This window comes from Odontesthes bonariensis, chromosome 9 (genome assembly GCF_027942865.1).
Source record: "Odontesthes bonariensis isolate fOdoBon6 chromosome 9, fOdoBon6.hap1, whole genome shotgun sequence".
NCBI lineage: Eukaryota > Metazoa > Chordata > Actinopteri > Atheriniformes > Atherinopsidae > Odontesthes > Odontesthes bonariensis.
The window spans coordinates 34,034,561-34,061,859 of record NC_134514.1 but is presented as its reverse complement, the minus strand read 5'-3'; the positions used below and the strand labels follow the sequence as shown (position 1 = coordinate 34,061,859).

At 42.5% G+C, this 27,299-nt stretch overlaps 1 protein-coding gene across 1 annotated transcript in view; it reads left to right on the top strand.

Moving 5' to 3' along the window:
• The window catches only part of LOC142388624 (solute carrier family 12 member 9), an 82,802-nt gene that overhangs the window by 39,415 nt on the left and 16,088 nt on the right, over positions 1 to 27,299 (top strand). The window contains exons 9-10 of the mRNA XM_075474096.1: positions 7,634 to 7,758; positions 26,813 to 27,005. Coding sequence (XP_075330211.1) covers positions 7,634 to 7,758; positions 26,813 to 27,005 — 318 coding nt within the window. The remainder of the gene's footprint in view (positions 1 to 7,633; positions 7,759 to 26,812; positions 27,006 to 27,299) is intronic.

Sequence of the window (27,299 nt, the reverse complement as noted above, 5' to 3'; positions counted from 1 at the left end):
GGAGTGACTTCAGACTAGGGTTGCCAACCGTCCCTTGAAAAATGGAATCGTCCCGTATTTAGAAACAAATTCCAAAGAAAAATACGGGACGATTCCGTTTTTCAAGGGACGGTTGGCAAACCTTCTTCAGACATCCAAATATATGCTCCAAAACACCAAAAATATGATATTTTAAATGATTTTTTTTCCACAAAATCCCCTTCAATGATTTAAAACATACTGTCCATGGTCCTGCACAATAAAATATCGTTAGGTTAATGATTGGAGCCTCACGACATCAATGAAAGAAAAACTTTGATGCAGCTAATAATGATTTTTTTATTTGGATTTTTTTTATAAAACAGCCAAACAACCAATCCCAGATATTTTCCACAGATGAATACCAACGTCAAGAAAACAAGTATCAAAGCGTAACTCCCAAAAAATGGATTCATACTAAGATATTCTGTGTGTCTGTGTGTGTTCAGGGTTCACTAGAAGGCCTTTAGCTTTTGAATCAGCTCTTCGGCTACCTCAACTGCCAACAAACTGCACATTTGTAGAATCATACAACATGAATTTGGTTAAGATACAGTACATTGATAGCTTTTTGAGAAGTGGAGTTTTGACTTTACCCTGCTGCGTAATGAGTTAGGACATTGAGCCTTACACTTATGAGAGATGATTAAATTGGTCAGATTACCAGTAAGAAGCTGCACCTGACATGCCAGAAAATAAAGAAAAGTCCACCTGGTCAGATCTGCTTGTTTGAAACCTCATACTAATTTTCGTGGCTCTTTGTTTACGCATTTACCAAAGGGTGCTCTGATCCATCAGGCGCAGGTCGCTATCAGACGATATTCATTCTAAATGATTTGATCAGTGGTCACAAAAGAGCTCCATCAGGACAGATGTGATTTTTAAAATTGAACAGGAGCCTGTGTGTGTTCTGCATGATGACAGATCGAGGCAGAGGGCTAGAAGGATAGCGGGAGACCCATAACACCCAGCTCACTCCCTGTTTACAACCTTCCCATCAGGCCGCAGGTTCAGGTCAAAACCAAAACCAAAACCACCAGGCACCTGAACAGTTTTTTTCCTGCAGGCCATCACCCTTCTAAACAAACCATCCTAGTCCCCCCCCCACCATTCCCAAAGACAGTTGAAATAACAGTAGTACTCTCCCCCATCTCTGTATGCACATGTTTCATATCATTCTGTACATATCCCACCTCAATTGTATATATTTTTTTCAAAAGCCCATCTTTTTTACTCATCTCTGCTATGTTAAAGGGGAACTCCGGGGCATTTGAAGCGCATTTCCATTGCTAGAGGTTGTCAAATACTGATAGTAGGACACAGACAGGTGCAAATCTGCGCTCCCTGTGTGGAGATCGCGCTGTTCGCACACCCTGTCATGCGAGGCTAATACATGGTGGCTAAGGGGCAAGAGCTAACCCTTCCACGTAAAACAACAACTTGCACACTGCAGAAACGTCACACCACTTTATAAACCATCCGACAATAAAGTCACAAGCCATATCATCAAAACCATATGCATGGTTCTCACATTACTGGCATGGGGACGTTACAAAACAACTTTATAAACAGTATGTCACTTACCGGTTGGTTGTACGCTCGCGCATGTGAAAGCCTAAAAGAGTCGATGGACGATAATCCCATATACAAAACAATTATCTTCTCTAGAAAAACTGTGTTCAAGTATTTAAAACATTAAAACAATATTACTGGGCATGTATTGTTGTAATGTTTTAAATACTTGAACGCAGTTTTTCTAGAGAAAATAATTGTTTTGTATATGGGATTATCCTCCATCGACTCTTTTGGGCTTTCACATGCGCGAGCCTACAACCAGCCGGTGAGTTACATGCTGTTTATAAAGTTGTTTTGTAACGTCCCCATGCCAGTAATGTGAGAACCATGCATATGGTTTTGATGGTAAGGCTTGTGACTTTATTGTCGGATGGTTTATAAAGTGGTGTGACGTTTCTGCAGTGTGCAAGTTGTTGTTTTACGTGGAAGGTTTAGCTCTTGCCCCTTAGCCACCACGTATTAGCCTCGCATGACAGGGTGTGCGAACAGCGCGATCTCCACACAGGGAGCGCAGATTTGCACCTGTCTGTGTCCTACTATCAGTATTTGACAACCTCTAGCAATGGAAATGCGCTTCAAATGCCCCGGAGTTCCCCTTTAACTTTTATTTAATGTTCTGTGGCGCTGTTACACCAGGTAAAATTCCTGTGTACGTTGTACATTTGGCGAATTAAGAGATTCTGATTCTGATACACCATCCCCAGCGAAGCCTGTTAGAGGGCAGCACGAGTGCTCAGAACTGGACATAAGTCAAGAAACTATTATTCAGTTTGAGCTATTGATCTAACGCACAAACACACACAAACTTGTTTTTTTTCTGTCTGGTGGTGATACAGCATTGGCCCAATGCATCCCCTAGCCCCTTACTCTAAGTCTAATAAAAATATCATTCTAACCATAACTTAGGGCTGTCTAACACGATATGAAGAAGCCCACCGCGCTCGATGATGGGCAACCGCCATCACCGCACGTGACCTGATCTCACCACAACACACGTTGAGAAGGAGACAATGGCAGTTGCACTGGTATCAAAACTAAATGTTACTTCGCCCCTTTGGGAGCATTTCGGCTTTCAGCCAAATGAAAAGGGGGAACAAGCCAATTTAAATGAGGCAATCTGTAAATTCTGCGGCAAAACGGTTAAAGTAAAACGAGGAAACACAACTAATTTAAGGGCTCACCTAGCAAGCTACCATCCAGCTATTGAGGCGCGGTTGCCGCCGCCTCCTGCCACACAGAGTCGCGGAGCAGCTTATGTCGGGGCTAGCCGACAGCTTGGAGTCGGCGAAGCCTTTGCTCGAGTCGCCAAATACAGCAGAAACAGTGACGGACATAAACGCCTCACAGACGCTGTTACACGGTATCTGGTTGAGGAGATGGTGCCATTTTCCACTGTGGAGAAACCTGCATTCAAGTCGCTGCTCCAGAAATTTGACAAGATTAAGATCTGATTTATTGGTCATGCATACACCGAAATTTGGACTGACACCTCTCCAGCTGTCAGTTCCACCAATCGTTTTTGAGTGGCGAGAGTGGGAATTGAACCTGCCAACCTTCCGGTTATTGGACGACCGACTCGAGCCACGGCCGCCCCAAGCAATATGAGTGGCCAGGGAAAACCTACTTCTCAGAAACTGCTGTGCCAAAAATGTACAATACAGTTAGAGCAAAAAAAAAGAAAAAAGATGGTGCAATAACATCGCATACCGCGATATTGAGCCGCCCTGACTCACCGCAGGGGGAATTCCTCAACCGCGACAGCCCTAACCAAAACCATAAAAGCAAGTTTTGACCCTCCAGAAGATATGAGGCTCACTGTTTGGTCCCCATTAAACATGTTTGATGCCACAAGTAGGCTCCATATTTTTTAACCTTATGAATATAGATAAACACACACACTAGAGTTAATAAAACCTTGTTCTCACCTATTAATATTTGCACAACAAGCACGAACAGATGTCAGCAGTGGAGCAACTTAACTACAGGGGGATAACTTTACTGGAGTGTAACCATCTAAAACAAGCACCTGGTAGACGTGGAGGCTGCATCCAACAGCCAGGGTGCATTTGATAAACACCCAACCTTGAGTCTTGAGACGTACGTTCAAGGTTGAGTAACTCACACATGGTTCATTAGCATACAGATGCAGACAGCATTACGCAAGCCTTTCCTCAACAACTACAGCTACATTTACAGGTCACTCATAATGTACCTACTGCAAAGTAAATGTATCAGTTCTGTCACAGGGATAAGGTGAAACTGGACCTCATGAGGAAACCCACACAGTAGACCCGCATGGAGAACATGTGTTTCCATTCAGAACACTCAACACTGTGCTTCCGTAACTGATGGCAATTTTCAAGGCAAGCCTGAGATTAAGTATTTACTTTGGCTTGTTACACATTATGATAAGCAGTTAATTGTTTTAACAGTCATAACCATGACAGATTAGCTGCATGGTGGTGTGGTGGTTAGCACAGTTGCCTCACAGCAAGGAGGTTCCAGGTTCAACTCCCAGCTGGGGCCTTTCTGTGTGGAGTTTGCATGTTTTCCCCGTGTATGCATGGGTTCTCTCCGGGTACTCTGGCTTCCTCCCACTGTCCAAAAAACATGCATGTTAAGTTAATCTCTAAAATTGTCTTTAGGAGTGAGTGTGAGCGTGTATGGTTGTTTGTCTCTGTGTGGCCCTGCGATGGACTGGCGGCCTGTCCAGGGTGTACCCCGCCTCTTGCCCAATGACCGCTGGAGCCTATCCCAGCGACCCCCCCCCCGCGACCCGACCGACGGATTCAGCGGGTATAGAAAATGGATGGATGTGTAATCAAACCCAAAACAACAAAGTAAACATGAAAACTGCCACAAATTCTGTCATTCTGGCCTCTTGATCCCACATACTGGGAAACTTTGAAAATAAACTTTAAACTTTTTCCAACTTGTTGCTGCATTAACAATGCGGTGTAGACACATTTCAGCAACTCTTACCTGTAACCCTGAGGCACTTCTGGAATAGCACAGACTGTGATCTGAAGCATAACAGAACCTTTTCCTCTCTATTCTGTTTATTGAATAAAAGTATTCTTTCTGTCCACACACATTTCAGTGAAATGTATGGAAATATGTGCATGCTTCTTTCTCGTCACACAAAAATTTATCCATGAGAGATTAAGTGTAGGCATGTGCACGCTCTCACACACCCACTGCGTGCTTTCACACATCGAACGCACACACGGTTGGTGTGCTGTCAGCAGTTGTCCATGCCGGTCTGTGTTTGAGTTAATGGCTAATTAAAGCTCTGGTAAAGCTGGCTCCCCAGGGAGCACTGGAGAGACACCCACTAACTTTGATTGCCAGAGGTCAGAGATGCCCTCTCTACACACTTTATCTTTTTCATTTGTCTTTCTTTCTCTCCTCTTCTTCTGCATCCTTATTGCTCCCTTGGCTCATCTCATGGACTTTTCTCTCTTGCTCTGTCTGCCTGTCAGTGAGACATCATTTATCTCAATACCCTATCATTAGTATATCTCCTTTTTCTGCTTTTCGGTTTGCTTCTGCCTCATGTTCAGAGTTAGGTGTCACCACGCTGCTACTTTCTTCCCTCTGTTAATACAAACAAGAGGTCCTTGAGCTCAAGAGACAGTGCCCCCACTCCAGTGAAGACTTTCAGCAGGCAGTAGTAAAACTCATGGTATATGTTGAGAAAGACACTGTGCTCTGTGATTGCACAGTAAAGCAGATATCTCCCTGGTTTGTGCAGTCAGCCTCTGCAGCCTGTACACAGATAAAGAAAGCACAAATTACTACAGAGGAGGTAACAACGGCCTCTGGCAGAAAGATTCACACACTCTACCAAACTGAAGGTGTACTCCACGAGGAATGGAATGTAGCTATGTGAGGACATCAAGATAGTGAACTCGAAGGTCTTCACATTACAGTTCAGCAGACATAGTTGGTAAATTACAGTTCTGTAATGGGTATAGCTGGTTATGAGAAATGGGTTGAATACACTAGGGTATTATGTGTGGGTATTATGAATGATGGACATCAGCTGATATCAGTGTTTACTCTTCAGGGTCCTTTCAATCAGTCAGACTTAATTTTTTTTAGCTTTTTCTCAAACAAATAACATACAGTTAAAGCGATTAACAAAACAGAAGGAAATGAGAGCTGGATTTAGACACCAAGAGAATGCGCACCAATACAATGTTAATCAAATAAGCCAACATTAAAGGTGTAGGAAAGACGTATGAAAGATTAGTGGAGACTTTAAAAAGGGGTCTAATAAAGAAGTCAAAGGCATCAGAGCTTTAAGGAAGAAAACAGTTCTTGTTGTTTTTTGCTCAGATATGGATTCAAATGAATGTGAAAGATAAATATTTTAGCATCAGCATGAACGGGAATGCAACATCAAGTAATGAATATAATAATAATACATTTATTTATATAGCACCTTTCATACATGTAGCTCAAAGTGCTTCACAAATAAGATCAATATACAAAGTAAATAAAGTAAAACAACCACAAGAACAACAAAATAGAGCACAATAGAGAAACAACAAATGCAATATACAAATAGTAATAACAATAATAATATTAGCATCCATAAAACTAGTAGAAGGCGAAGGTGTATAGATGTGTTTTTAGCTGCTTTTTAAAGTTTGTAATATCTGTATACTGACGAATATACACTGGTAGAGATATGGTTTCGATTTGTTTCATGTGTTATTTGATAGTTTTATGTTCCAGTCAGGTTGTGGAAAAAATAAAAAAAATAAAGAGAAGTTGTGCCCAAACTTTAAAATGGCAACACATTTACTTCAGCAATTTTCAGATGCTGTGTCAAAGTATCAAATGCCGTTGCTTCAAAAAATATTTTTTCTACCAAGTTCAATATCTGATACTGGCTACTTATTAATTGTGACCTATTCCCATGTTGTATTTTAATTAGTAAATTGATGCTACTGTGTTAGAATGAATTTAAGCTGTGGAAGTGCTTCCTGCTCTCCTCTCCTAGTTTCTACATCTGCTGTAGCTGGCAGTAGGTTATATAGAGCCATGTTCACAGGTTTTGATGTCAGTACATGGCAGGGAGCAGTGCTCATAATGTGCTCATCATTTCCCTCCTATCTATTAAAAGTCAGCCACTGCACCTCTGTCCGACACGGTGAGTCCATGTGCTGTCATTAATATTAGAGGTGCACCTCTTCCTCCGAAGCAGGCGCTGAGAATTTCAATAAAAAGTAAGTTGGCTCGGCTGTGCTGTCTCATCACTGCCACAGCTAACATGGCCAAGTGCATGTCGCTGAGCAGAAACTTCGATATCATCTTAATTAAAAGTGAACCCTGGCCTCAGCCAGTGGCTCTCATCGTGAAGGCAGACAGCCACCTGTGGTCCTTCCAGGGTCCCCTGGAAAAAAACGCAAGAAAATTCCATTTTCACAGTGACCTGCTCCCGTGATGTTGGTCAAATCCTCAACCACGCTGCAGCTAGATTATCACATCCAACAGGCAGAAATCTTCAAGAGCTTACATGGTGCCAACTTGGGCTGCAGGTAAATTATCTTGGGACCCTTGATAATCTGGCACCTCTGGCCTTTTGTTGGACTTGGGATTTATAATTAGTATTTATTTTTTTTAATGACTCTGGCCAAAATAGATTTGGTATGTGATAACTGGTTTTAGTCTGGGTTCAGAGCCGACAAAATAACTGAACTTGGTCAGCTAAGGATCAAATAAAGCTTTTTTTCTACCCACTTCTCACTCTTTACATTTAAAAAGCACATACGCTTTCTGTCAGATGTTCCTGCAGCAGTGAGCAAAGTGACCATGGCATTCAGGTAAACACTCATTCAACCTGCTTCATCATTTTGTTTGAACCCAGATCTAGCACGATTATGCAAATCATGCGCTTTAAGGACTGAAAGTGGTTGTGTGATGGAATAGGTCATTAAAGTGCACCACTCTGCCCAACTTCAGTGTGATGTGTGTCTGTTAATCTTCTCTCTCTTTTCTCCTCTTTGTTTTGGTCTTTGTTTCTCTCCAGCTGGTGCTGTTTTCAGGAAAGCTCAACACAATCGCCAGCATTGTCACCATTTTCTTCCTGCTGGTCTATGCTGCTGTGGACTTGGCTTGCCTCGCCCTGGAATGGGCCTCTGCACCTAACTTCAGGTATGCGTGTCACCTACTTAGCAGATTCCCACGCCTTGTGTGTGGGTGAGGTTGTTTGCCAGCTGGATGCCCCTGTAGTGACAGGATACTAATTAAAGACATAAAACTGGCCAATGCTTAAGGTCCCAGTATTACAGTATTGGACAGGGACTGACACTAAAATGGTGACTGTGTTTGTTTTTGTGGGGGCGCAGCCTGAACTGGATGTTCAAGTAACAGTGCATGGAGATGCTTAGAGATGAAGATTTACAGTGTTTGTGTGTGCATCTGTGTGTGTTTGTATTCCTCGGACACTTGCAGCGATCCTGATTTATAAAAAGCTCCCTGAAGCTGTTCTCACACAACACTATTGTAACCAGAGGACAGGGTGTTTATGTAGCTGGATGACACAGCCAGATTTTCGCATTTGATTCACTCTGCACCTTTTTATGAGTAATTTCTAATTTTCTGTGTGAGGTGTTGATGTTGTCACACAAAAAGTATCCTCAAAAACCCAATAACCAAAATGTTTTGTTTTTTGTTTTTTTTTGAAGAGGTAGCTTCTCCTGCAGCACTGAAATACATTTCAAACATTGAAACTGCTTAAGGTTTCTTTGTTATGAAGAGAGAAAGAGAAAGTTTAAACACAGTGCATTACTCTATTGTGGAGACAGATTGCCTTCAGTGCTGCATTTAGTGTAATATATTCTTCTGCAGTGATAGTTGGAAATAAGTCGCATAAAATGTAAGAACGCTTGCAGCTTCCCGTATCTCAGACACATTAGTAAGAGTGGCTGAAATGAGGATACAGCAGCGAACAGTGTAAACATACGGCGTTTCCTGAAAACAAAGAGGTTAATAAGTAATTCAGTTTGACAAGGGCTTCTTGTAATTTACATTCTCTGCACAGAAGGATTTATTTAACTGCTCTCTGAAACTGTTGTTGGACGATGTGTGTGCATTGAATTGATAGCTGCGTGTGGTAAAAACACGCCAGTCTCACTTACTCCACCAGCATTTCAAGGATTCAGAGCCCCACTTAAGGGCATTCACAGGGAAGGAGACTCACCTGTAAGATGATGCTCTTTGACAATAGCTGCTTCCTAAATTTGATGTTGAATGGAAATCGTTTTGCATAACAGAGCTGTGGACACAGAAATGACTGGTTGAGTAATACATCTCGGTCCTCTCCTGCTCAAACTTTAGCTCCTCTAAAACGACAAGTGAAATAATACACAGTGGAAGTGTTTCTGTTGTGAGCTCTGGAGTCACACATTTGGTGCTAATGTATTTGGTAAAAAACAAAAAACAGAAATATTAAAATAAGTAAAGGACATCTAAATAGCACATTTTTAACTTAGTCAAAACAGTTCCTGTAACTTACTTCTACTGGAAAATTTTCTCAAATCATTTTGTCTTTTAATTAGAAAAAATAAATGCAGATAGAAATTCTTTTGTACAAATTCTTAGTAGAGTACAAAGCAGAGGAAAAATATACATATTTATTATCAAATACTTCATTCTTTGCTTTGTGTCATATTCTGTGAATCCTCGGTAACAGAATATCTCAATATTCCAAATCGGCTGCACAAATACCTGCTGTCACTACACACAGAAATGACCATTTAAATCTGATCACAAGCTGCTGTTGCTAAACAAAAGTATTGTGTCTTGTTATCCCTCAGAAAAGTTGTTCTTGGTTTCATATCATTTATATATTTATCAAGCAGTTCAATGGCCTCTTGTGCTCTACTGATTGAAGTAATACAGGTGATCACTCAGGAAAAAAGAAACTGTTTGTTGGGCCTGTCTGCACCCTCAGTGGCCCTGCAGTGGCAGGCTGAGGACTTGGCTGCTAAATTGTAATTGTATTAATTGGCCGCATGTGTCAAAAAGTACGACTATAACCGTGCCCTATAAACTTTATTTATTTTTTTCAGAAGGTATGTGTCTTTCTCAGCTGTGTGTAACACATATGAGCTACTGCACGTGTATTAAACTGAGACTTTTCCGCTAACAACACGAGTGGATCCAAACCATCCGACTGAAAATGACTCCTCAGTGTAACAGAACCAGTGGATATTTTCACTATCATAATCACACATTCAGGTTGTAATATTCTTCTTATGCAAGCTATGATATCATTTGCATACTGTTTTGAGATATGTTGAAGGAACACTCATCTCATCATCTCACCTTTTTCTGTGTCTGAAAATTTGTTTTTATGGTTAGCACCACTGAACTTGAAAACTTCTCTGTGTACCATGAGACACAACTCGTATGTCTCAGGTGACCTGAAGCAGACTTGCTGCAATGATTGCCATATAGACCTAAATTGAAACACTACTTTTGTAACTGTTCCTACCATCCAACAGTGAACTTTCTTCCATATTCACTTAAAGGGAAAGTTCGTTTTTTTAAGCTTTTAAAATACGTTATTCTACTCACCGATAACAGTTTGGTGAAAGTAGGCGTCCTTCGGAAGAAATTTATATTACTTGTGATCCATGTATATCCATAAAACGGGAGAGAACAGGGCATAGAAATACAGCCTCTAAATAAGGCATTATCTGTCTTTATTTCACCAATGCTTAAAGACGAATGAATGAATGAACGCGTACTATGGCACCATTGGCTCATAGCTGCCGTGTTGCAGTTATTGGGGGCTATCGGGGGGCTTATCGGGGGGGGCTTTCTACACACGTGTCTACTGGGATGACTTCATCGACGAATGGAGGTTATCGCTGCTGTCACTGGGCGAGACACGTGCAAGCTCATATCTACGACCAATGTCGAGTCCCCAGTTAACCTAATAAGCCGGTTCTTGGGCTGTTTGAGAAAAACAAAGTACTATGACTAAACCGTGACACAAGACTGAGTGACGGGTTCCAGCAGACATTTGAAGCCATGACATTCTGACTGTGAGGCAACACCACAAAGAGAAATCAGCTCCGTCAGAATTCCCAAAGTCTTGGTCTTGCATGGCACACGTGTAAACAAAAAGAGAGCAACAGAGCGCAGTACTTCTTTCTCAGGAAGATATACATTTATATCTTGAGTACCTGGCACATTTGTGGCAGTCACCAACAATCTGATTGTAAGTTCTTGGGAAAGTTGAAATTCTGGGTTGAATGTTCCAGAGTTTTTACAGTCAGACTTCCACAAGGCTGAACTGTCGACAACATTATAATGTTCATACTTAAGAGAGTGGGGGAGATAAGCCAGTTGGTACCCAGTCTTTCCTCTGCCTTCAATGTACAGTGCTCTGTACTATCTCCTCATGCCTCATTATCACTACGTGACCTCTGGCAAAAGCTGACACAAAGTTAGCTAGAAACTTTCTTGACTGTCCCCTCCCTATTGGCCAATGGACCCCAGACTCCCAGAGCTGATAAAACGACTTGTTGTCTGTTCTGCCTGTTTTGGCCTCCTCCCCTGAGTTGTTAATTGACTTAGTTCATTGTTGCTGTGTCACCAGGCAGACTTTTATGTGCTTATTGGTTTAATAATGTTTTTCTGTTTGTGGCCTGTGCTTCTTTCTCTCCATTCTATCTGGCGCTCTCCCACATCTCTTTCCAGGCGAAAAGAATTAAAAGCCATTTAGCGCCTTCTCTCCCCCTGAGAACTGTTCTGTAATTAGCATAACTAATTTAGCTGAAATATTTCCCTTTCCCTTGAATTTGCTGCTATGTAGGGGAGGGAAGGAGCTGAAATTATGATGTAGCGGAAAAGATGCCTGCTTGTTAAGTGTGTCGGTGTATGCGCATGTGTTTGCACAAAGAAGAAATAACAAGAGAGTAGAAGTACACAATTCTGGAGACTGAGTGTTTTGTCTGACATCGAAGTCATGTTTGGGTTTTTTTCCTGAGGACGGTGTGTGTTTGTGCATGTGTCTCTGGTGTCTATTGTCAGTATTTCCATTCCTCTGCATGTGTTTGCGTTTTTATCTTCACATGTGTGTTTTGTGGGAAAAGGCTGGTGTTGGCTGCAGCTTTATCAGTAGTGTTTCCAGCTGTATGGAGTGTTCCTCGGGGGGGTGCTGCTGCGTGGCCTGCCACAGTGGCCACTTGGACACATATAAACACACACTGTGTGAAACACATAGCATCGCAGGGTCACTGGCCACTATCCAAGACGAGATTGAGCACACCATGTTGATGCAAAATAAGCATGAAACTCACAGATGCAGTGACCTTCAGTCGGACTTTAGCTGGCAGCTACACACATTTTTGCCTTTTTTTAAAATTTTTTTTTTTTTTTTTTTAGACAACGACCAACATGTAGCCTGAATTATAGAAATAATCTCGCCTGATATTCTTAGATTGAGCTCAACCATTAATTAACTCAGAAAACAGAAGGTTCGGCTCGTCCGTCCTGGTCTTGGGGTGATTTAAGTGGAGCGTGTTAGTAAATGAGACGGAGGAATGTAAAAATGTAGAACATCGACTGCATCTGGGTGGACGAGAGGTCACTTAGGGATGACCCTGACCCTAAGGTTTTCTTTTAGGTTGCATGCTTGTAACTGCTGTTTAAAGTTTCCCTCTGCTTAAGGTGAATTTTTTTAACCTTGTTTACTTGTCCATAAGATGTAAGATTTTATGACTTAAAGGCATGGTTGGTAACCCTGTTCAGAAACACATTTTGTAATACTGGGTGAAATGGTCCGTCTATCATGAGAGTAATCTATACATGATGTATTTAGAAAAAGGGCCGAAAATAATCAGACCTCTGTGGCAGCTGTTGGACTGACAAAAAGCTGACCAATCCAAACTCCTCGGCCCGAGGACAAAAAACCAATCAGATGCCTTCATGTCTAGTTTTGCCCGTTCTGCCTACGCCCCCCTCTGTCGGCTCCCTCCTCCACGCTCGCACGCGATTTCACTGGTGCCGAAAATAACTTAATGTGAGTGCTTTTTCAGAGAAAATGCAGCCAAAACTACCAGCTCGCCCCGCTAAAAGGGAAAGAAAAAGAAAGCCGGAAGCAGAAACGGCTGCGACAAAAAAGGCTCTGGATAAAGCCAGAAGCAAGACCAGAGTCAACATCGGTACAGCGTTTGAGCGGTGGAGACAACTGAGGAATCTGAAGGGCCTGCAAAGCGATGCAGAGGTTTGCTCTTTTTGGAGGGTGGAGCTTAGCGGAGGTGCCACTTTCAAATCTTGCTAGCTCTCCAGGATTACCAACCATTCCTTTAAAAAGCATATGCTGAGCAAAATCAGCCATCGACATTTTATGAGGATTTCTGCTTTGAATCTGCAGAGCACCACTCACAGTCTTAGAAAGACATGGTCAGTATGTTCCACACAGAACATCGGAGGAACCAACCCGAACTGCTGGCTTGGTTGGATTGTACAGCAACTTTTCATGTGCTGTGAGGAACCGATGGTGGGCAAATATGTGGGCAGGACCCAAATAGCATATTTATAGCTCCCCATTCACTGAATGAGGATGAAAGTGTCATACCCAAACCATTTCAAGGTGAAAGTAAAGTTACATTGTGAGGTAATTTAGGTGTATGTATAGTTTTTTATTTTTATTTTTTTTAGATTTGATTCAGAAATTGATTGCAGAAATGTGTGTGTGGAATTTTTTAAAGTTGGGAATCCACATTTGTGACCTCAGGCTCTAACTTATCTGTTATTAGATGTGGAGCTTATGACCACCAGGTGCTGGATATAAAACATATCTGATGCCCTTTCAACAAGCATCAAACGATGTCATCAAATGCTGAGACGGTACATTTTATTTCCACGATCACTGCGCCAGCTGTTCCTCCTTTAAGACCAGCTTCACACCAGCAGTGTAACGTGCGGAGCGTAATGTTTTTCATTTTGGCTCTCATGTTAACAGATAACTGTAACACACGGCTTTGTGAGTTCAAGTCCTGCTGCAGCTGCTAAGCACCTGAAGCTTTGGTGTGGTGCCTATCACGTTTGAGGTGAGCGTCATGGAAGCAGTTCTCAGAGAAATGCACAGCAAGAACGTGTTCTGATCATCTTACCTCATATTAACAAAAGTGCATCGTTCACCGTAGTTTCAGCTTGAAGGCAACATGTCACCAACATTAGAAATGCAGCTTTCCTATTATGATGATCATCAATAACGATAATAAAAAAAAAAAAAGAAAATATTTATTCAGCAGTTACATGTCTATGCTGTACGGCTGGGCACCTTTCATGGCTTCAATTTTTGAGTCATATCAGCCATAGAATACTCAACACTGTATTTATAGGCATGATAAGTAGGAAGAAAGGCTGTTGGTTTGAATAGAAACATGCAGCCACGACGCGGTGGTTCAGCAAAGCACACACAACACAAACGCTAAATTTCCGGCATTAAGCTACATAGGGAACACACTTTTGTCCTATCAACATTCAAGTTTTCTTCTTGAGCTCCACCCTATTGTCCAAATTTGGGCTCGTCCTGCTCCTGAAAAACCAAGATGGTGATGGCTGAACATCGAACTGGAAGCGTCAGAATGGCTGTTCACAAACCAATGTGTGAGATCACAGCAGCTTCATCTATCATGTATTTACAATTTTTGGTAACTTGAAGGTCGATTTAGCCCTTAGCTGTTTTTTAAACTTCCATCCCAATAGCCCCTTAAAATGACATCATTAATGCCTCCACAATCGTTACGCCCCACCAAACAACCCTGGGCTCCATGAGTAAGAGACACTTAAGAGAATCTTTACTTACCAAAACTGTATCCTACAGATTAAATAACAACCTCATATTAATGAGTAAGCTCCTCATATTTCAAGCCACAATGACGGAAAGTGGTTGTCATTTATCGGGCTGATATTTGATTTTTCAGGTTTCTAACAGTCAGTCCCGTCCCCGCTTGTATTGTCCAAGTGTTGGTTTCTGCCTGACGTAATGTCTCATACACCCACTGACCTCTCACTTATAGAGTCTGACATCTCCTGGCAAACTCCCAGTGAGTGTGTGTGAGTGTGTGTGGGGGGTGCGTGTGTGGGTGTGCGTGAGGAAGGATAAACTTTCTGTCCCTACTTTTTCCAAATTATGATGTGTCTTTTGGCTCAAGTCTGGATCTCCGCTCTCCTTCTCCATTGCTCTCTGGTTCTGTTTCCAAGTGTCTCTAAGTACTTGATTGGCAGCAAGTTTTTTTTTTAAACACATTTTTTCTTTTGTGTTTTTTCCTGGAGGTGCTTTTGCTGTGTCAGCAAAGTGACATCAGTCGCTAAAGCACAAGGCAGACTGGAGAAGGGGTGAGAGGGAGGTGACTATAGAGGGCCTGTTGCTGCTGATGATAGTGGAGCTGCAGAGACTAAAGGATGGGTGGGGGAGGGCGAACTGGATGGGAGAGCTTTTACCGTAATTACACCCTCCCTTTGACGGGATGAAGAGAAGAATAAGATTAAAGAATCGTAGGCGACACTTGTGCTAAGTGATCAAGGCAAGTAGAAACAAAAGCAAAGCTTGAGGCCTGCATGGTTCAAGTTTGGAAAGAGACATTGATTGAGCTGAAAGATAAGATTCAGGTCCATAAAAATATGTTTTATTATTTCCTTCTTATAAATAGACTTTTACTCAACAGTCTTAAGACTGTCATTAGTAAACCCATCCATCCATCCATTCATGGCGACCCGATCCCCGGAGAAGAACCCCGTGGGGAAACCTGTCTCTCACTGTCTTAAAGAACTGCTACCCGTCCAGATGTTTTGTTTCATTCATTTGTTCAGTGCTGAGCACATCAGTGAGTGTGGCAACCACAGGTATTTTGATAACCACAGATTTTTCCCGATGTTTGTGCTTACCGTCGACATGCAAACTGAGTTTTTAACACTGAAACTGATCAATTTTTGGAAATGACCTGCAGGGTGAACATTTTCATTAGCATCTTTCACATATGCTTTTTCAAACCGGGACTGATGTATGTTTGTTGTGCTTCGTATCTTGTGTGAAATTCAGAGGCAGCACAGGGAGTCAAAGTTGACCAGCCACTGATACGTCTTTGAGCCGACGAGGGGGTAGTAAGAGAGGCAAAAATGTCCCACCTGCTTAGACACATCAAGCCAGCATCACAGAATGTGTCACTCTAACCAATGGTGTTATCTTTACTCAGCTGATTCCATGGCGCTGCCTTGATGTGTGTAAGTACACAGTGATGCGGGGCTGAACCTCCTCTGACTGGACTGTGTGAATTACAAAGACGAACAGAGGCAGGTTAACAAAGATGTCTTTTTTTCATCTATAAGCCAAGTCAGTACCTAGTTTCACCTTTATGTTACATAGAGTACAAACTGCCTGAAACATTTACGCCTGGACTGGAAAACTAGGCTCTCTTGGTTGTCATGTCAGATTGTTACGCTGTTTCTTCCTTGGCTGATGTTAGAATTTGCACCGAATTCCTCTCGATGACATGGCAACAGAACCTGAAAGATGGTGCCTGTGCTAACCTTCCTAACAGCACTTTTTACATGTTTTCACTTGTATCTGCTGCTACTGCATTGACTATCACCAGCACCCCTTGTATTTGACCAGATTCGATCGGACCTCTAGTTGGTGGAATAACTTTGAGAATGAAGTGGTTTTAGTGAGTTGCCTTGGCTGCACATGAAAGACAAGAAAACTATGATTCGATTACCTGTCGGCCAAAAAAAGACACATTCTTCAGTATTAAGCAGGAGAGGGGACAATAACGTATGAAAATGAAGGCATTATTTTTTTGATAGTAGTGGTAATAGACAACAACAATAGGGCAATTATTACCACTTGTACTTCTAAAATACCGTTTGGATACTTAGCTGCCATGGTTCGTGTTTTTTGTATTTCTTAGTTTTTCTTTTCATGTAATATGTTGTACCTTTGCTTTAGTCAAAGCAAGGTCATTGATTTTTATTTTGTTTTGTCTTCTTGCTTCCTGTTTTATTTTGGTAATTCCTGTCTGTTCATTTCTATCAATTGTACTCCAGTTTTTGATGGTCACACCTGTTCCTAATTTGTTATCACCCTCCTCAGTACAAATGCTCCAGGTTTTTCTTTGTTCAGTGCCAGTTCATTGATGTCTCCTGGCATAGGTCCTGTCCTGTCAGCCTACCAGTCGTTGGGTTTGTAAATGATTTTACGTCATGTCTTTGGTTTAAAACCTCCCTCGGCAGCACATATTGTGTCCTCGTCTCCTCCCTCGGGAAGTCCTGCATTTAGGTCCTCAACCTCCTGCTTATGAACTGTGACACTTCACATCAGTTTCACAGATTGAGACACATTTTTACAAACCCAGAATAAAAATGTGCTCCCAGCAGCTATGAGCTTCCAAAACATCCGTTTTCAGTTCTTTGATTCAATTCAATTCAAATTCAAATTCAAAAATACTTTATTTATCCCAGAGGGAAATTAAATGTTGATGTAGCTCAATTAAATCAAGGAGTTATTATAGATGCTGATGGCTGTGGGTAGGAAAGATTTCCTGTAGCGGTCAGTTTTGCATCCAAACTGAAGAAGCCTTTGACTGAAGAGACTCTGTTTTCTGATAACAGTCTCATTGAGAGGATGTTCAGGGTTGTCCATAATTCTCTTGATTTTATGCAAAATCCTTCTTTGCATTATTGTCTCCAGAGGTTCCACAGTCGTCCCCAGAACAGAACCAGCCTTCCTTATCAGGTTGTTGAGTCTTTTTAGGTCCCTGGTTCTGATGCTGCTGCCCCAACAGATGACGCAAGAGGAAATCACGCTCTCAACAACAGACTTGTAGAAGATCTGCAACATCTTGTTGCAAACCTTGAAGGACCTTAGCTTCCTCAAGAAGTACAGTCTGCTCTGTCCTTTCTTGTAGATTGCTTCACTGTTGTGTCTCCAGTCCAGTCTGTTGTCCACATGAACACCAAGGTATTTATATTCCTCAACCACCTCCACTTCTTCTCCCATGATGGAAACAGGGTTTGATCTGACCCTGTTTCTCCTGAAATCTACAATCATCTCCTTTGTTTTGTTAACATTCAAGATGAGATGATTGTTCCCACACCATGCCACAAAGCGGTCCACCAGCTCTCTGTACTCAGCTTCTTGTCCATCTCTGATACACCCGACCACTGCAGAGTCATCTGAATATTTCTGTAGATGACAGGAGTCTGACTTGTACTGGAAGTCTGAAGTGTACAGAGTGAAAAGGAATGGTGAGAGTACAGTCCCCTGTGGTGCTCCTGTGCTGCTGATCACCTGGTTAGACACACAATTCTTCAGTCTGACAAACTGTGGTCTGTTTGTCAGGTAGTCATTAATCCAGGTGATTGTTGAGGCCTCCACCTGAGTCTTCTGGAGTTTCAGACGAAGCAGATCAGGCTGAATTGTGTTAAATGCACTGGAGAAATCAAAGAACATGATCCTCACAGTGCTGCCTGCTTTGTCCAGATGACAGTGGGTTTGTTGAAGCAGGTGTATGATAGCGTCTTCAACTCCAACTCCATGGCGATAAGCAAACTGCAGGGGGTCCTGATATGTGCTGGTTTGCTTACACAGGTGGGTCAACAGGAGTCTCTCCAGGACCTTCATGATGTGGGATGTCAGGGCAACAGGTCTGTAGTCATTGATGTCTGAAGGGTGAGTTTTCTTTGGTACCGGAACCAGACAGGATGTCTTCCACAACAGTGGTACTTTCTCTTGGGTCAAGCTAAGGTTGAAAAGGTGTTGCAGAATCCCACAGAGCTGCTCTGCACAGGCCTTCAGGACTCGGGGGCTGACACCATCTGGACCTGCAGCCTTGTTCCGGTTCAGTCTCTCCAACTGCCTCTTCACCTGACTTCTAGAAACAGAAAAGTGGGAGGGGGAGGCAAAGGGGACAGCAGCATCTCCTGATTGGGTTGAAGACAAACTAGTGGAAGCAGAAGAATCCATGACTGAGGTGGAGGTGGAGATGTTACAGGAAAGCTGTGGGTCAGAGGAGGGTGGGATGTCTCTTTGGCTGGGAACAGGAGGGGAGGATGGTGAGCTTGTTCCTGAACTGAACCTGTTGAAGAATGTGTTCAGCTCATTTGCTCTGTCCAGACTTCCATCCATCCGATCCTCCCTCTGCTTGAGGCCTGTGATCTTCTTCATTCCTGACCACACATCTCTGATATTGTTCCTCTGCAGTTTACTCTCAAGCTTCTTTCTATACACCTCCTTGCTCTCTCTGATCTTGACTTTGAGCTGCTTCTGTATACTCCTCAGTAACTCCCTGTCTCGCTCCCTAAAGGCTCTTTTTTTCTTGTTCAATAGTTCCTTTAGCTCACTGGTGATCCAGGGTTTGTTATTAGGGAAGCATCTCACTGTTCTGGTGGGGATGGTGTTGTCCACACAGAAGTTTATATAGTCAGTCACACACTCAGTCATGGCATTAATGTCCTCTCCATGTGGCTTACAAAGAGAAATCCAATCGGTTGCATCAAAACAACCCTGTAAGGCTTCTTCAGCATCATGTGACCACTTTCTAACAGTCCTTTTTGTGACAGGTAGTCTCTGGACAAGGGGTTTATATGCTGAACAGAGAAAAACAAGGTTGTGATCGGATTTACCCAGGGGAGGTCTTGATTTGGAAATGTATGAATCCTTGACATTTGTGTAAAACAAATCCAATGTCTTGTTTTCTCTGGTAGAGCAGCTGACAAACTGTTGAAAAGTTGGCAGTGTAGCAGAGAGTGAGGCATGATTAAAATCACCAGATATTGCCACAAAAGAATTGGGGTGTTGTGTCTGTATCTTAGCAACAACGGAACTGATGACATCACATGCAGTGTCGGCAACAGCTGAGGGTGGAATGTAAACAGCCACCAAAACAACACTGGTGAACTCTCTTGGCAAATAATATGGACGAAAACCTACTGCCAATAGCTCAATGTCAGGACTGCAGAGACGACTCTTCACAGTTACATGTCCTGGGTGACACCATCTGTTGTTGACAAGCACTGCCAATCCACCCCCTTTTCTTTTCCTGCTACTCTTTAAATCTCGATCTGCTCGTACAGTCAGGAAGCCCGGCAGAGAGACGCTGGAGTCAGGTATATGATCCTGTAGCCATGTCTCAGTAAAACGCATAATGCTACATTCCCGATATTCTTGCTGAGTCCTTGTCAAGGCTAGAAGTTCATCCAACTTGTTAGCTAACGATCTTACATTTCCCATGATGACGGATGGCAGAGATGGTTTGAACTTCTTCTTTCTTTCTCTCCTCTTTGCTCCTGCTCTGCATCCACGACGCCTCCTTTTCAATTCCAGTGGGATTTCTGGCTTCAGTTGTCGAATTATTTCTGCTTTTCCAATGTTAATCAGCTGCTCCCTGTTGTAAACCACCTTGTTGCTATGGTTATGCATCATGACAAAAGAGTAAAATATACAAAAGTATTGGGAAAAATTAATCCAGCTGCACAGCATCCAAGGCAGGAAGGAACAGTTGTCCAAAAAAATGCAATTTCTTCCAAGAAATAACAGGAATGAAATTTTGAAAAAAGAAAAATCTCAATGTGAGGTTCAGAGCTACTCCAACGTGCTGCCACCCTCAGCAGCGCATTCTAGAACGAATGTCAGACTTGCTCACATTTAAGTAACATTCTACTCATTGTGCTCAATGAGTTTCATTGAAAATATCACAAAGTACTTCACAATAAAATGCTAGAACATAAAAGCAAAAGTTAACCAAAAGCAAGTTTAAAAAGATGAGTTTTGGAGATGAGTCCACAGATCTCAGGCTCAGTGGAAGAAAGTTCCAGAGTCTGGGTCTGAGGGCCACTGTTGTAAAAGCTCTGTCTTATTTAGTTCTCGGCCTTGTATGATGTACAAGTGGACTCTTTGAGGTTGATGGGGAACCATTGCAACTGAATTAGCGATAGTGTGACATGGGAGTACTTAAAGGACTTAGTTGAAAGTCTTGCAGCAGTGTTCTGAACAACCTGCAGATGTTCCAAGGAGTTTTTTCTCAGACAAGTCAACAAAAAATTTAAATAATCCAGACATGATGAAATAAATGCATGAATAACAATTTGTAGTTCAGTGCGTGACACAACGGGACTTACCTTTTTCAATGTTTCTTTAGTGATAAAAGGGTTAGGGTTAGGGTGATTAAGTTATGCTCATCAAGCGCTCAACTTTTATACAAGAACGCTTTAAACTGCAAATACTGTTATTTATCCAAGAAGGAGACTTTGAAACAGGAGAGACTTGATCAAAAATGGAAATGCAATCATTATTAAACAGATTTGTTAAGAGTTCAGCATCATTATAAGAGGATAAAAATTAATTAAAAGCATCAGAAAATGTATCAGCAGTAAAGGAATTTAAGATGCGAGAGCTGACCACATGGCAAAGAAGAGAGAGAGGCAAAGAACAGAAGTTAAAAAGAATACAGTGATGATCAAATATAAAAATGTCCTCAGAACAAATACAGTCAATATTCAAACTCAAAAGGGAAAACGAGGTCCAATGTGGGACCTTTGATATGAGTGGGGCCAGACATGTGCTTGGTAAAATGAAAAGAATCAAATAAGAATGAATAAATCATCGTCAGTGTGTATGTTAAAATCCCCAACTATAACTAGTCTGGACAGCTTCAGGGTGGAGGATGAAAAGTCACTGAACTCCTTTAAGAAGAATATTGGCCAGGCGGAAGATACAGCACTGCACTATAAAAAAGAATCTTATCCCTGCTTTAATCAGCTGTAGTTAAAACGTTGTAAAACATTCGCTAAATAATATGAGAACCAGCTTCCAAACCAAGACCTCCTGGCTGGCTGATAAAGGAGTCACCACCTGTGAAAAGTTTGATGAGGGACGAATAGTCAGAGTCGCGCTGCCAGGTTTCAGTATGAAAAAGGAAATCCAAATTCTTGAATATCGAATCGTTTATCAAGAACGTTTTATTAGTCATAGGTTAAGTATTAAATGGAGCCATGCTCTGTGATGTAGAAGTCCAGTTTTTAGCAGAATTGGCCCAAGTTAGGGGACGTAAAATCTGACGGTTTGATCCGTGACTCTTATAGCTTCCACTCACCAAGAGGAAAAAAAAGGCCAAATAACTAAAGATTCTGGATGACCACTCCTTAGGTAACACGGCCTCATAAATCTAGCCCCTTCATATCCAAGCAGGGACGTGGAAGAAAATGCCCCCTTCATGGAAATCGTCTGAGCACAGAAACGCTCAACATCGTTTACCAGCCACTCCAGGCTTCCAGAACAGTCTGAGCTTCACCTGGACACCTGGGGCCTCATGTACAAAGCGTGCGTATGCACAAAATAGTGGCGTACACACCTTTTCACGTCAACGATCAGATATATCAAGAACGAAAAGACCGTGGAAATGTGCGGTGCCTCACGGCAGCTTCAGGGCTGGCGTACGCACGTTTCTGCAGCTGCTGATTCTTTGGCGACACCTAAGGTGATGTTGGGAAACTGTTATAATAAATAAATGTGAAAACAATTAGTCCTCAGACAGTGATGTGCACATTTGAGATGGATGAACAATTAATACTGATAAACAATTAATACACCCATGTGTCTCCATTTACACGAGTGGATATAAAAGCAGCGCAAAGTGGTGCAATGCATACCATTAAAAACAATGGCTGCTTTAAAAGTATTAGAAGACTTTGCAAATGGTGCAATTCAAAGAGAGCGTGTGTTCGCTACAACAGAGAGGATTAGCTGGCATATGATGGCGACTGATTACTCATTAGCCGTTTTGAGGGAAATCCTCCTGGAACTGTGCGCAAAGCTGCGGCCGGCGTTGGAGCGCAACACAGCGAGGAGCCATGCGCTGCCTGTGCTCACAGGTGATGTGCACACTGGGGTTCCAACCGGGGCATTCCAGGGGCAGGTGGCCAACCGATTGGGACTGTGCCAGTCTACCCTGAGCCGAGCCAGCCGCGTGGGACCGAATTATCCGCATCTCAGCCACGTATATCAAATTCCCTACATTCTGAGTAACAGCTTCGTTGGGAACAGATTTACAAGGTGGCACTGTGCGTGATGGCTGGCTTCTTGGTGAGTAACTTTATTCTTGTAATTGTCCTAATATTATTCCCTGTGACGCGCATTGAGTATGTGCGCCCCCAATTTCTATTCAGTCTTCATAGCATCATTATAATATTATGGTCGGTGGTTAAAGTTAGTTTCTTGCTGTTTTTTGCTGGTTAAACTTCAGTTCAAGATTTCTAACAAGCCCCTGATCGTCTCTGTGGGCATATATTAATAACCCTGTGTGTAAAGTGTGAAATGCTTTAATCAGCCTCACCTTTTCCCCGGCGCACTTCTGCATGTTACTGTATGAACACGTTGTTGTGAGTTACACAAAAACATTGGTATTTAGCTTGGGGGTAATCAGAGTCACCCACATGAGCTCCCACCACCCCATGAGAGAGCATGTGTCACCCATTGTTGCCCCGACTCTCTGTTTAAACAGAGTCGGTCACCCCCCCACCCGACTGTTTTGGCCACATTGCAGCGGTGGGCAGCCAGTCTCCGCTTCACCTCCACCTTAATGTGGGACCACTTCTTCTTCACAGCCACCTTAATGTCGGACCACTTCTTCTTCACCTCTGCTTGTGAGGCTTCTCAGACCCCCCAGCATTGACAGCCTCAGGCTCTCCCACCCACTCCTCTTGCGTTTGCTGCTTATGCCGGAGGACAGCGTGCCAAAGAACACATTTTTGCGGGCCTCCACTTCAGAAAGTAGCACCGATATCTCGCTTTCTGTGAAGTTCTTCTTTTTTCCCGTCTTATTCATTCTTTTTTCTTTATTTTCTGACCGTACACAGAGGGAATCGCAGGTGCAGGGCTCATTTAAATATGATTTGTGTATTTAAGTAGGGGCGTGGACAGAGAGGAGTCGGGTGCTCCGACATGTGCGCTCAATTACACGTTGATTGGGATGTACAAACGAAATGTGCTTGGATTAATGCGTGCGCACAGATTCGTACATCCGACGTTGGAGGGCATTTGGGTTTGAGCGTACGCCAAGTTTCAGTAGGAAATCCACGCAAGTCTTTGTACATGAGGCCCCAGCTCTTTTCCCTCTACTCCTCCGTGGTCTGTGAGGTCGGGGAACAGAGAATGGGAAACACCGAGACAGGAGGATGATCCAACATAGAGGATTTGATTGATAAAACCATCAGGCGATCATAAACTAAAGCAGCTAAAACATCATTAATAGAAAACAAAAACAGCAGTGCAGAGAAGAGCAGCCCTACAGAAAAGCTGGACACACTGTGGCAGGCAGTGCCAAAGCCAAACACCATCATACTGGAAACAGGTATGATGGCACCTGTGTTTGGCTCCATTGTTCCGCCTCCTTAACTTAGGATACTACTTACTTATGGAGTGTTCCCACTATGCAGTCCGGTACGGGTCGGGTCGGAACGGTTCGCATATTTCAGTGTTTCCATTACCATGAAAGCGTACCGTACCGTTACCATTTTCGTAACCCTTCTGCTTGGGGTACCTAGCACACAGGACCGGTTCCAGGCTCTGCTCTCCGTTGTTGGTGAGGAGGCTGTGCAGCGGGAGCTCGATGACGCTGTGCGAAATGGAAATGTTTTTCAGCTTTTCCACTCTCTGCCACAAAAATGGCAGAGAGTGGTTTCAACCGGGCCGCGAGCCAGTGTCGCATTAAGCTGAAGAAGCTTGGAGGTGGTTCGAAAGTATGGATGTTATTTGTTATTTGCTATTTACGCTTCGGCACGCACTCCGACCACCCCTGAGGATCCCCTTTGTACAGTGGGAACGCAAGCTGACCCCAAAGCGACCCGACCCGTACCGTACCGGACTGCATAGTGGAAACGAGGCTTTTGCCTCATTGTTTTTTCATCTTGTTAATGTGTTTTTGTTGCTCCTCTTTGAATCTTCTTGGTAGCCTCACCCTCCCCTACCATCCTCTACACTTGCACACTGCTGCTGTGCATTGTTACTTTTTTTAAGAGAGTTTAATTCTTTTTTTGGGCTTTTATGCCTTTAATGGATTGGACAGTTAAGAGAGACAGGAAGCAGGGGGCAGAGAGAGGGGGAACGACATGCCAGCAAAGGATCATCCGATGCGGGACTCGAACCGGGGCCAGCTGCAGCGAGGACTATAGCCTCTTGTTCATGGGGCGCCTGCTCAACCCACTATGCCACGGACCACCCCAAGAGTTTAATGCTTAAATGTGAATTAACTACCCATTCCTTTTAGTTCAGTGGTTTAATTACAGCAAGGACTATTTATATGGCTGTTTATCTGCACAGCTTCAGGTATTACATGGAAATTGGGGTCAATTACATGATCCTCCTAAAATGTGAGCACTTCCACGCAGTGTGTTGCTCGCAACTTTGTGAATCTCCAGCTCATTCCCACTTAAAAACAGACTCTCGCTCTTTCGCACACACACAAACACACATGCGCGCATTTGTAAGCTCTTAGTGCAGTGAATGGAGTTAATGCACTGAGAGGTCTACAACAGTGTGGTGTTTGTTTTAATTGATCTCATCTCAGCATTGACTTCACATTTGCTTTGGTGCTGCCGTGAAGTCATACATTAGTAAACGAATGAGGGTGGGGGAGCATTGAGTTTTAAATGATGGTTTATCAAATGCTGAGATCGCAATACAATTTTGGTTAGAGTCGAGATATTTCAGAAAATGTTTCAGTAATAATTACGGCCAAAAAAAACATAGTTGAAAAGTTTGATGAGTTTTTTCAAAATGTAGTTTAAGTAGTCAAAATTCTTTGAAATAAAGTAAAGCCTTTTTCTAAACATTAACATAACAATAGAATAAGAACAGTGAGCAGTAATGGTCTGAATGAGTCTTGCTTGACCTTAACGATTTAGGAAAGATCTTTTTACACTAGTCAAAAGCCTACAAAGACCAGCAAACATCTGACTCCTGAGTACAATTTGAACATGTTGAATCGGCATTCAGTGACTTTGCAGTAAACACAGGTTTTAATCGGCTCCAGATCGGCATGGCATCAACACAACTCCGAGGTGCACACATGTTTTATTTGTTATTTTACTTGTCATAAAGACAGCTGGAAGCCTATTCTCTGTCCCTGCATGGGGCTGGCAGCCGTGGTCTAGTCAAAAGTAGAAAACAAGCCTGATTAAATCTAGAAGTCTTGATTCTCTGAAACGCAGCCTGCAGGATACAGTGTAATCGCATCCCTTCATGCTGTTGTGGTGATGTGCCTGTTGTCTGGGACGTAGAGGTATACTGGACTGGAATGATTTAGCCCTTACCACTCTAATAACAAACCTCCTGCAACACGCAGTGGGAGGCTTTCATAAGCTTCTTTTAGTGGGCACAGTCATGTTTAGAAAACCTGTTTAAACACACTAGTTTCGGTGCAAAATTGGCTCAGAAAATTATGTGAGGAAAACCTTCATTTTTGTTTTTATTTATTTAAATTTCTTAGTAGTTTGTGATATCTTCCTTTCTCTGAAGAGCTGACACTTTGGGAAGTCTCTTCAGAGGTGTGAGATGCCAGCTAGTAGACAATAAAAGCTTTTCTTCACTAAAATGTGCAAATTCACCATGTTTACTGGAGCCTTATCAGAAGGTGACTCAGATTGTTTCACTTCACAAACTCAGACCATGCTCAGAAATGTCCATTTTAGTGTGGGTGGAGCAATAAACTGTCTAAAGTCCACATATACATTTTGAATTGGGTAAACCTTAGAAACTAAGGGGTATCTGTGAAGAGATTTAAAAAGAGTGTAATGTCAGTGTGAAAGCAATGTGACTTAAACAGAGATGTCCTCAAAGTTCTTCTCTAATGTTCCTGTTTAGAAGCAATTAAAAAAGGACAATTTGCAGAAAATGAAAACAAATTATAGTTATCAACTAATAATAATTTAAAAACACACAAACTAATTTAGATACAAATATCCTTTTTTGTATTAATATTTAAATAGTTCACACTTTGTCATTCTTTGTGCTCTGGGCTTCATCTCTCCAGTTCCAGTAGAATAAAACTTCTCCGCACACACATCTGAAGTATCAGATTTAGGCATTTTTTGTTTGTTTCTTTGAGAGTTTTTTTCTTTTCTTTTTTCTAATAGACATTTTTTTTCTATTGTAGCATTCACCTCTCTGCTCTCTTGTTTTTTTTCCCAGGCCCACCTTTCGGTATTTCACCTGGCATACGTGCGTTTTGGGCATCATTGGTTGTGTCGTCATGATGTTCCTAATCAACGCCATCTACGCCTCAGCCAGCATTGCCTTCATGCTGCTCTTGCTGCTGCTAATTCACTACCTCAGCCCCACCTCCAGCTGGGGATACATCAGCCAGGCTCTCATTTTCCACCAGGTCTGACAAACACACACAGACGAACGCTTTCAATACTGCCCTGTCATTACTATAGCAACTAAAATCTCATCCTCTCTACTTTACAAGAGCCTGTTACTCTGCCAAGCAATCGTTCTATCATGTTTATAGAGATGCACACACACACACACACACACACTGCTCTCCATAGCCTCTACCTTAACCAATCACTTTCCATTTAACAAACACACACATACTCCCTCTCTTTTTTTCACTTTTATACACATTATACCTCGTCATTGCAGTAGCAGCTATCTATCAAGTTTATATCAGGCT